Source organism: Onthophagus taurus, chromosome 11, assembly GCF_036711975.1.
Source record: "Onthophagus taurus isolate NC chromosome 11, IU_Otau_3.0, whole genome shotgun sequence".
NCBI classification, from domain to species: domain Eukaryota; kingdom Metazoa; phylum Arthropoda; class Insecta; order Coleoptera; family Scarabaeidae; genus Onthophagus; species Onthophagus taurus.
In genome coordinates this window covers 32255803-32268210 of record NC_091976.1, presented here as the reverse complement: position 1 = coordinate 32268210, position 12408 = coordinate 32255803, and the positions used below count along the sequence as shown (strand labels likewise).

The 12408-nt window shown below is 32.1% G+C and overlaps 1 protein-coding gene across 1 annotated transcript; it reads right to left on the bottom strand.

The window, feature by feature from the left end:
• Positions 1–706: 706 nt before the first annotated feature.
• Positions 707–1624, bottom strand: LOC139432147 (general transcription factor II-I repeat domain-containing protein 2-like). Its single transcript, XM_071200514.1, has one exon. The coding sequence runs from the start codon at positions 1622–1624 to the stop codon at positions 707–709; it is 918 nt and encodes a 305-aa protein (XP_071056615.1).
• Positions 1625–12408: the final 10784 nt, after the last annotated feature.

The window sequence follows — 12408 nt, the reverse complement described above, 5'->3', positions numbered from 1 at the left end:
GTAATCGGAGAAGGGCTCTGTCCAGCCCCTCTACTAGGTACGTGAAAATACACACATAATTAAAAGCCAAGACGATTTTTGTGCTTTTTGAACCAATTTGACGATCGGGTATCGGCCTATAGAGGGAAATTGAAGAGATCCCTGAAGAAGGAGCTCAACTCCGAAGAAAGCTCGATAGAGTGATTCCGGAAAAGACGAGCATAGAGGTTTTCAGTAGGTTGAGGCTAAAAGGACACTATCTGGCCTCCTAACATCAGATATCTGTTAGATTTACTCCGACTACGTTAAAAAAGGGTTGGGTTGGGTTGGATTGGTTTGAGTTGGGTTGCAAAGGTTCTAATAGAGTGGCTAGGAATTTTAGATGCTGCAAAGAACCGTCTGATAATTAATCTTTCACACCTGTGGTGCACAAAAGTACAACTTCTGCCGATGCTCATCATCAGCCATATCATAACAAATCACAACCTCTACATTTATGCTTACTGTATTATTAAGTAGGAAATCTCAAAATCAGCCATGTCCAACCCAAATTACTCTTCGGGCCAAAATTTAGGAATGTACAAGGCACTGGGCCGCCACCCACCTGAACAAGAAAATTTCAATTCTAGCGCACACTCGCGCTCAAATGAGATACGTATACACAAACTGGCATGTACACAGATATACACAATAATATATAGGTATTTCAGTAAATTACAACAGATATTTAATGTGAAACTTGTTTATTTATTTTATTTGAAATTTTTTTATTATCAACTTCTAATTTTGTTGTGGCACAACGTAACTGATTCGTCAAATTTGCGTCGGTGAGCCTGTTACGGTCTTTGGTTTTGACTAATTTTAATCTAGAAAAAAATGACTCACAGAGATATGTTGTGCCGTTTGCTGCCACAATACACATAGCTAATTTTTTCAAATTAGGAAATTTATCTTCCTGGATATATTTTCCATAAAAGTCGACTATATTGATGTCCTCAAACCTTAATTTCATTTCTGAGTTGGACTGCAGATCGATAAGTTCCAGTTGTAAATAACCTGGAGCTGAATTCACATCAATATTAAATGGACAATTAAAAATATTGAACATTTGTTCAAATTTTTCTAGGTAGGCAAATCTTTTTTCAAATTCTTCAAGCAAATCTTTAATATTATGCGAATATTCGGAAATGGGTTTATTTTCCATTTCGAAATCATTTAAGTGAGGGAAATGTGTGGCATTATTCGATTTCAGTTGATTTTGAAAATATTTTAATTTAGCAATGAATGTCTTTATGTCTTGATAGCAATTCGTAATTAATTTATTTTCTCCTTGAAGATTCTGATTTAGTTCATTTAATTTAGTTGTGATATCTATTAAGAAACACAAATCCAACAACCATTTTTCATCGTATAATTGTGGAACGTCTTCGCCGTTCTCATTCATGAAAATTCTAATTTCTTCCCTGAGGTTCCAAAATCTTAATAAACATTTTCCACGACTCAACCATCGTATTTTGGCGTAATATATTAGGTCACAGTACTCGGACTCCAGTTCGCGAAGGTATTCTTGAAACTGGCGGTGTTTTAATGAATTATTTTTTATTTTGTTAATAATATTAATGACAACTGACATCACGTGAGACATATTTAATGACTGAGCACATAGATTTTCTATATGTAAAAAACAATGACAAATAAATAAATCCAAAAATGGATTATTAAATGGAAAATCGAACATTATACAGGGTGTTTCAGGTTTTTGTAGCAGGACTTTAACAGTCGATAGATCTTTTAAAATTAGCACAAAACTTCATATAAACAGAGCTCGACAAACGCTTTGTTTTAAAGATACAGGGTGTTTAAGTTAAATTTTTTAATTGATTTTTGTTTAATATTATAGGTACGTGTATTTCAACCGATTCTATTCAAATTTGGTATACCGAGGTTTTTTGGCATGATAAAGACGATTATGCATATCTTAATGCTTTAGACTTTTTTGTGTGGAGATATTTGAAAGGAAAATTGTATGAGACACCTGTTAAAGGGATGAACTTTTAATAGGATTAGGTATGCTTGTAATGACATAAGTCCGTTTTTAAATACCATTACTCGATTAGTAAGTCGTCGGTCAGAATTATGCAAGCAAAATTTTCTTTAATTTTTTCTTTTATTATTTAGATTAAAAAACATTAGTTAATTTATTTACTTTGTTTCCATCTGACACATTATTTTAACTATCCTCTAAAAACATTGCTCTGTATCGAATAATAAAAAGCGGATTATCTTGAGAACGATAAACTTTAGCGCATTTTGATAAGAGTACCCTTTTTGATTAAAAAGTACAGAGAATATGATTTCTTATTCAAAAAGCCAAAAAGTATACTGTCAGAAAAGTTACAGAGCTTTCTCATGCCAGAAAACCTCCGTATACCAAATTTGAAAAGAATAAACGTGTCATACAAAAATCTGAAACACTCTGTATAATGAAAGATAAGAAGAAACTTAATCTCATATATCTGAGTAATTATTGTATCTGCTTTGTCGGCGTTATCTTTGATATGATAACTAACTATCATTATGCTTTAGAAATTGCTTTATATTGATATTAATTTAGGTACTCTTTGAGTTTTAGTATTTCAATTTTAATTCAATTTCTAGTCCACATTAAATTTAATTTATTCTAAAATAATTTAGGCTGTTACACGCCGCACCTTCGTCCGGAAAACAAGACAGACGATGCCCGGTCGTTTACCACGCAATTTCTCAAAACGACAACCCACAAACGGTCCAAGACATAGTTTACGTACAGAATACGCAACCCCAGAGAATAATAATTAATTTTGGCAACCGTCGGGAAGGGCTTTGATTTATCGTTCCTCGGGAATCGGAAACACAATAGTTATTTATACCTCCAACGTCAAACGAGGACTACAAAGCGATCTTATAGGTGGTACAGGAAAAAGGAAGGATTTTGCTTGATGTATTTGGGTCACCTCATTTGTATGGATTTAAGGGGATTTTAATCCTTTCGAATTGGCTGGAAAAAAGCTTTTTTTTACTGGCAATAAATCTTTGATAAATCGCGGTTATTTCTCGTATAATCGTATGTTATATTATTGTTTGCGTTAAACGTAGTTAGTTTTGCATAAGAAATTTTAATTAATTATTTGTTATTACTGTATCATTAATAAGGTAAGTTTAATAATAAAATTACATATAAGGGGGTAAAACATAACCATAACTTGATATTTTATTATATTATAATTAATGGTGGAGGCGCCGGAATAACTCAGTTTCTAGACATCAAATAAAACTTGCGGACGCGCCGTTGTTTTTCATGTCGCTCATAAATTTTGCTCCATGTTTTTCCATATCACGCACTTTGTTTGCTTGTCCGCTATAAAAAAAAGAAAGTGTAAACACCGATGTGAAAAAGAAAAAATCAATACAAAGGTTTGTTCCGTTCCTCTTGCTGAAAGCTCTGTTCGGAAGACTTTAAAGAATTCTTGCTGTGAAATTTCCTCAATCAATCATTTAAGGAGGACAGCTTTTGAGGGCGTCGGTGTTAAGATAATAGTAATTAAAGGAGTTTGGGGGGCAAGGACGATCGTATTACGAAGATTTTCTGGAAAAGACGAAAGATAACGAATGTTCCATTGTACGGCAATAGAATTCGAAAAGTCATAACCTGTATACACAGATGCATAATTCATGGAATGATAAAGTGGGCGATACTACAGAACACGGCAACGATGAATATATCACGCAAATCGAAACAAAGGCACAATCTGTCCGATAAATCAGAGGATTTTCGGCGAATGGACGAAATAAAACGGAATCGCTTAAAAATGCGTACCTACCCCGAAATTTAAAAGTTACCTTTTTGTAAACCCTTAAAAATCAATAAAACGTTACGACTTCATCTCGTATTTTGTAACAATAAATTTTTATTGAAGCTTATTAAGCTATGCGAAAATTTTAATTAATTTGGAATTTTATCATTATAAATTATAACGAAACCGTTTTAAATTAAATCCAGAATGCGAAGTGTATATTTTTATTACGCACCGGGACACTATTTTTACGCTAGTTAATAACTTCGGGGTGATAAAAGGATCCCCGGGGAGCAGCCGTAATAACTCCGCCTCTTATAATATTTAATCTTTATTAAAAAATAGAGAAAATAATCCACGTTGCGGGAAGTATCCGGTGGTATTTTAGATCCGGAATGCGAATTTCATTTCATCATGCAACGAGATAATATATTTTATAAAATCTTTTTTTTCATTTTTATAAATAATCAGGGGGGACTCATTTTTAAAGGATAATACATTTATTAATGGGTTCAATAAACCGTGGAATCATTTCCATCGAAACAACGACTGAAAATTTCAAACGAAATTTTTTTAAAAAGCCCTTTGTTCATGAAACCCTCTCTGGTTAATAAATTACGGCTCGTTCTTTGTTTATTATTGAATATTGTTTAAAAAAAAATTAATTTCTGTTGACGACAACAACACATTCGTGTTTTTGTATTAATTAAATTAAATTAATATTTATATCATTAACGATATTAGAGGCCGAGCCATGTTTTCATCCATTAAATTGAGTAAACGAGACTGGAAACGGATAATTCGTTAAAGTTGTTCGCTTATTAATAAATTAAAGTTGACCTACTTTTCACCCTCGGGGAAATTCAACGACGATAATATCTGTTGGAACTCATACGAGACTCTCGTTTCCCATCACAATTAATTAGCTTTTAATTAATTATATGCGTTTATTTTCATCTTTTACATTTATTTCTGAGGAAATGTTCCAATTTCGAAAACAAAAATGCCCCATTGCGTCCACCAAAGCTATTTATCTCCATTTGACAAACGTGTTTCCACAATCGATCACCCGAATCTCAATAAAACACGCTTGTGACGTATAATTCATGGTGGACTTTACAGAAGATTAAACGAAACTATCGATAATACCACGTCAAACATGGGCTGTTGCGTTGTACGGTGTAATCGATGTCTGATTTTCATAGGAAATGTGAAAGCACCGCATTTACTCGAAATGAGCGGTTAGCTTAACCTAACAAAACTGTATAAAGGCCATTGAATTTGAACTGTATGATCGTTATCATTAGTGCATGATTATCACAAAGACTTCGAAATAAATTTGGAATATTATGTAAAAAGAGATTAAAAGATTATAATAGTTATAAAAGAACGTTCGAGGTTAAGTTATACCTAATGATAAGGTTCCAACATTGCAATTTTATTTTATATATAACTTTAAAAATCTTTAAAAATTTTATATATAACTAAATTGCAAGTATGCAACCAATATCACAGTATTTTTATTGCAACACACGATTTGCGTGTGATGCGTATTGCACTGTGATATTGGTTGCATACTTGCAATGATGACGTCGGGTACGATAATTAATTAACACACTGTATTTCTTCAAAGTAATGTCAAGGAAAAGCTTGTTTTCTCCAAAATGGTAAGGATTTAAACAATGAAACATTTTGAGGTTATAAAAGACCGTTTGAGGTTAGGTTATACCTAATGATAAAGTTCCAACATTACAATTTTATTTTATATATAATTTTAAAAATCATGTATTTAATTAAATTTTTCTTCAAAGTGATGTTAAGAAAAAGATTGTTTTCTCCAAAACGGTAAGGATTTAAACAATGAAACTTTTTGAGGTTATAAAAGAACGTTTGAGGTTAGGTTATACCCAATGATAAGGTTCCAACATTACAATTTTATTTTATATATAATTTTAAAAATCACGTATTTAATTAAATTTTTTTTCAAAGTGATGTTAAGAAAAATACTGTTTTCTCCTAAACCGTAAGGATTTAAACAATGAAACTTTTTGAGGTTATAAAAGACCGTTTGAGGTTAGGTTATACCTAATGATAAGGTTCCAACATTACAATTTTATTTTATATATAATTTTAAAAATCGCGAATTTAAATAAATTTTTCTTCAAAGTGATGTTAAGAAAAAGATTGTTTTCTCCAAAACGGTTAGGATTTAAACAATGAAACTTTTTGAGGTTATAAAAGAACATTTGAGGTTAGGTTATACCTAACGATAAGGTTCCAACATTACCACTTTATTTTATATATAATTTTAAAAATCGTGGATTTTATTTAATGTTTCTTCAATGTGATGTTATAGAAAAAATTGTTTTCTCCAAAACGGTAAGGATTTAAGCAATGAAACTTTTTGAGGTTATAAAGGAACGTTTGAGGTTAGGTTATACCTAATGATAAAGTTCCAACATTACAATTTTATTTTATATATAATTTTAAAAATCGCGGATTTAATTCAATATTTGCTGAAAGTGATATCAAGGAAAAGATTGTTTTCTTCAAAACGGTAAGGATTTAAACAATGAAACTTTTTGAGGTTATAAAAGAACGTTTGAGGTTAGGTTATACCTAATGATAAGGTTCCAACATTACAACTTTATTTTATATATAATTTTAAAAATCGTGGATTTTATTTAATATTTCTTCAATATGATGTTATGGAAAAAATTGTTTTCTCCAAAACGATAAGGATTGAAGCAATGAAACTTTTTGAGGTTATAAAAGACCGTTTCAGGTTAGGTTATACCCAATGATAAGGTTCCAACATTACGATTTTATTTTATATATAACTTTAAAAATCGCGGATTTAATTTGATATTTCTTCAAAGTGATGTTAAGGAAAAAATTGTTTTCTTCAAAACGGTAAGGATTTAAACAATGAAACTTTTTGAGGTTATAAAAGAACGTTTGAGGTTACATTATACCTAATAATAAGGTTCCAACATTACAATTTTATTTTATATATAATTTTAAAAATCATGTATTTAATTAAACTTTTCTTCAATGTGATGTTAAGAAAAAGATTGTTTTCTCCAAAACTGTAAGGATTTAAACAATGAAACTTTTTGAGGTTATAAAAGACCGTTTGAGGTTAGGTTATACCCAATGATAAGGTTCCAACATTACAATTTTATTTTATATAGAATTTTAAAAATCACGTATTTAATAAATTTTTTTTTCAAAGTGATTTTAAGAAAAATACTATTTTCTCCAAAACCGTAAGGATTTAAACAATGAAACTTTTTGAGGTTATAAAAGACCGTTTGAGGTTAGGTTATACCCAATGATAAGGTTCCAACATTACAATTTTATTTTATATATAATTTTAAAAATCGCGGATTTAATTCAATATTTGCTGAAAGTGATATCAAGGAAAAGATTGTTTTCTTCAAAACGGTAAGGATTTAAACAATGAAACTTTTTGAGGTTATAAAAGAACGTTTGAGGTTAGGTTATACCTAATGATAAGGTTCCAACATTACAACTTTATTTTATATATAATTTTAAAAATCGTGGATTTTATTTAATATTTCTTCAATATGATGTTATGGAAAAAATTGTTTTCTCCAAAACGATAAGGATTGAAGCAATGAAACTTTTTGAGGTTATAAAAGACCGTTTCAGGTTAGGTTATACCCAATGATAAGGTTCCAACATTACGATTTTATTTTATATATAACTTTAAAAATCGCGGATTTAATTTGATATTTCTTCAAAGTGATGTTAAGGAAAAAATTGTTTTCTTCAAAACGGTAAGGATTTAAACAATGAAACTTTTTGAGGTTATAAAAGAACGTTTGAGGTTACATTATACCTAATAATAAGGTTCCAACATTACAATTTTATTTTATATATAATTTTAAAAATCATGTATTTAATTAAACTTTTCTTCAATGTGATGTTAAGAAAAAGATTGTTTTCTCCAAAACTGTAAGGATTTAAACAATGAAACTTTTTGAGGTTATAAAAGACCGTTTGAGGTTAGGTTATACCCAATGATAAGGTTCCAACATTACAATTTTATTTTATATAGAATTTTAAAAATCACGTATTTAATAAATTTTTTTTTCAAAGTGATTTTAAGAAAAATACTATTTTCTCCAAAACCGTAAGGATTTAAACAATGAAACTTTTTGAGGTTATAAAAGACCGTTTGAGGTTAGGTTATACCCAATGATAAGGTTCCAACATTACAATTTTATTTTATATATAATTTTAAAAAATAAGGGCTTTAATTTAATATTTCTTCAAAATGATGCCAAAGAAATGTTTGTTTTCTCCAAAACGGTTAGGATTTAAACAATCAAACTTTTTGAGGTTATAAAAGAACGTTTGAGGTTAGGTTGTACCTAATGATAAAGTTCTAAGATTATAATATTATTTTATATATAACTTTAAAAATCGCGGATTTAATTAAATTTTTCTTCAAAGTGATGTTAAGAAAAAGATTGTTTTCTCCAAAACGGTCACGATTTAAACAATGAAACTTTTTGAGGTTATAAAAGACCGTTTGAGGTTAGCTTATACCCAATGATAACATTCCAACATTACAACTTTATTTTATATACACTCAGGTGCAAAAAAAACGCAACAAGCTAATACTTGGTAAAGTTTGAAATGTGATAACTTTTTTATTTTTCGTTCAATTTTCATGATTTTTTCAGCAAACTGTAGCTAAAAATGTATAATTTCATGTTCAATATCCATCCTTTTATTAAATGCTGGTCATTTAATTTAGTCGGTATACAGGGTTAATTGAAACGTCGTTCTAGGATTCTAATTTTAAAACACCCTGTGGAATAATTTAGTGTATAAATTGTTTCAAAATATAATTTTTGTTAAGAACCATTCGTTCCCTACATTTTGTTTTTTGGTTCATGTCTCTAAGTGCATTCGTTCATTTTTAGAGCGAAATGAATTTGTCACTAACAATTTACTTAAGATACATTACTTTTTAATGAGGTCATTTGACCAGCATTTAACAAAAGGCTGGATATTGAACATGAAATTAGACATTTTTAGCTACAGTTTGCTGAAAAAATAATGAAAATTGAACGAAAAATAAAAAAGTTATCACATTTCAAACTTTACGATAAGAAATATTAGCATGTTGCATTTTTTTTGCACCACATTTAATATTTTTTCAAAACAATGTTAAGGAAAAGATTGTTTCCAAAAAACAATGAAGCTCTTTGAGGGTAGGTTATACCAAATTATCATGGTTCCAAGATTACAAACTTAATTGTCACAACAGATTTGTTGTCTTCATTATCATTAAGTTTCCATCATCACATCTTTGTCTACCAATTCCGTGTGTATAAAGAAACATAATAAAAGAACGTGTAAAAACAGAATTAAGTGTATTTCTTTTTGAAATAGTCCGTTAACCGCTACAGCTTTACAACTTCTGACACAAAATTTTATTGCTTTAGTTCCCGACAACGCTCGTTGAAAATATGAATCTATTCCAATAAAATTTTACACTCCACAATCAAAACTAATAGCTATCGGAATATTTACGAGATTTACTTGAAATACAAACCGATAAAGCTCTAATTCAATTCCACATCTTTCAAAATTCTACTCAGATCAATCAAATCTCCAATCTAAGTTTGATATTAGAGAAGCTATCTCAGTAAATTTATATACAAATTGATAAAGCTTGGATTGAAAATTTTTATTAGAATAATAAGAAATCGTAAATTAGATCCCAACATTTCCTAGTCCCCTTGGAGATAATTCCGTTATAACACCAACGTTCCCAGAGTCACAAGCGCCTCCACCTACTTAACGTTCTGAACAAAATCAAGTGGGCCCAGAGAATGGAAAGTTTACGAAAGATTACACAAAGCCGACTTTATGGATACAAAACACGCTGAAATAGGCTAAGAGGCGCCCGAGGGCTTGTTCTCCTCTTAAGAGTGAAGGGGTAATCAGCGTACCGGCAGCATAAATACGCAATACAAGCGTTTCCAGTTTTCCGAACTTGACACCCCCAAAACAGGCGTTAAGAGGGAGACTTAAATGTCGCGGTTAAACGTAAAGTTTCCACAGCAAACGACACTTCGGATTTATAATGAAGAAATTACTTCGAGGAAAACATCCAAATCAAAGCATAAAAAAATCTTTTAATCTGTACAAATTTCAGCAAGTAGATAACAATGAAGGAGATCTTTTTCATGATGTACCGAGAGAAATTACTCATGTGAACTAAACCCATTGTGCACAACAATAAACAATGAGCCGTAACGAAAGGGCATTGAGTTGCATCTCTGTAAGCCCTATAAACAAAGAACTGTGGAAAAATCAGTGAAAACCCTGGAAATGATCATTGTTTTGTTGAAGGGAGAATTCGTCGAAAAATAAACAAACGAGCAACCCCAACCCCACGGCGTACGAGGCGACCTTGTGCTAGGGCTTGCGCAACTCGACCAGTCCAATTTAGTACGAGAGAAAATAAAAATGATACCGAAACGACGGACAAAAACGCGGTGCAGAGAAAAACCGGCCTTATAGGCGCAATTCCGAGCTCTGAAACGAAACAAGTGGGGCGAGGGTAGCGATTCTCGAGGAGACGCACAAAAGGCTTTGTGAAGACAAATTAAGTAACGATGTCGGAGATGAAAAAGATTAGTTATCGATTTGGGCAGACGAGCCCAGTAACCAAGGAAAAATTCGTCATAAAATTTATTACCTTTTAGGTGGTGCGCTTAAGCGCCCATTACACGGTGTAATTGTTAAAGTGTTACTCGTTTTTCAGCCCGGTCGAGTCAAGTGGCCAGAATGGATGGCCGCTTAAAATTTAAACGTGCCGTGATTAACAAAGAATATCAGCGTTTACATTTTCGCACACTACTTTTAATAAACGTTTTTACAACCACAAAAATTTCATTTTAATCTTGTTTACAACAAAAAAAAAACGTGCGTTTAGACGAGATGTTTTGTGTGAATCACGATGACGAGAAGTCTTTCCCTGAGTAGGTCAGACGCCTTTATCAAGTCGAATAGACCGGTGGACGACGAGAAAGTATTAGAGTAAAGCCGCCATCGACCCTACTTCGGCAATATCACCGGGGTAGGTCGGCTGTGACTTATATATGAAATGAGGAGCTCACTGAGTATTCAACTCACGAACTCGAAGTTAATCTCTGCTCCAATATTGATGAATTTTACACGTTTTGGTCATCTATTTTCGTGTCGTCACACCCACCGATTCAATACTAAAGCAACTAATATCTACTTGAAAAAGTTTTCAAAAAATATTAATACAATATACTGTTTAAATTAATTTATATAAGATAATTTTATGGGATATGAATTGTAGATAAGAAATATCTTAACGTCGATATTACAAAGTTAAGGACCAAAGAATTCTCGGCATAAGCAGCTGGTGTGGTAGGGAATAAACCTCCTTTAATCTGGCCTGAGTGGATCATTCAAGAAGTGGACAGTCTTCAAGAATATCTCCGTGGTGGTTACCTGAATAGTCCACATAACCGTTGTGTCGACCCTTCTGGCCGTGTGTTAATGTCAATAACTTCGTATGAGGTTACTAAAAATTACTTGGGGTTCGTTAGCCTTGGTTGCTGTCTTTTAAATAGAGTTATAAATAGTGACGTTTCCCACCTCTCAGTTCCCACATTCCTGTTTTACCTACAGAGGTAGGTTGGCGGCCTTGTTGAGGCATCCCCCGCCTTCGCAGTCTAAGTACTTCACTTGTAGCTACCCTATGATGAAGTTATAAATAAATAACGAAAGCTCAGGCCAGATTAAAGGAGGTTAATTCGTTCTCATCATAAAGAACAATCAATAGGCAAAAGCAAATTGGGCTCAGAACCCATAAAGTATGGAAAGATGATGTGCTACACACTTCATTTCGATCATCTTAATCTCCAACCTAACTCTAATATTTGAACATCCCAACAGATTTCCATTCAAACTAACCTAAACAAGAGTACCAATCAAGTAAATAAAAACGCAATAATTCGACCAACCCAACCCAATGGTAACTCTGCCACCTCTTAGTTCCCACTTTCCTGTTTTACCTACCGAGGTCGGTTGGCAGCTCTGTTGGCGGCCTTGTTGAGGCGTCCCTAGCCTTCGCAGTCTAAGTACCACTTGTAGCTACCCTCTGATGAAGTTATAAATAAATAACGAAAGCTCAGGCCAGATTAAAGGAGGTTAATTTGTTCTCATCATAAACAACAATCAATAGGCAAAAGCAAATTGGGCTCAGAACCCATAAAGTATGAAAAGATGATGTGCTACACACTTCATTTCGATCATCTTAATCTCCAACCTAACTCTAATATTTGAGCATCCCAACACATTTCCATTCAAACTAACCTAAACAAGAGAAGTACCAATCAAGTAAATAAAAATGCAATAATTCGACCAACCCAACCCAATGGTAACTCTGCATATCTACCTAAAAATACAGTAAAATCTGGTTGGTTAGAATGGGATCTCAAATCAAGACAAACCCAACACATTCATTCACATCAACCCAAATCTCAGAGAAAAATCGCTGATTTTACTTAATATT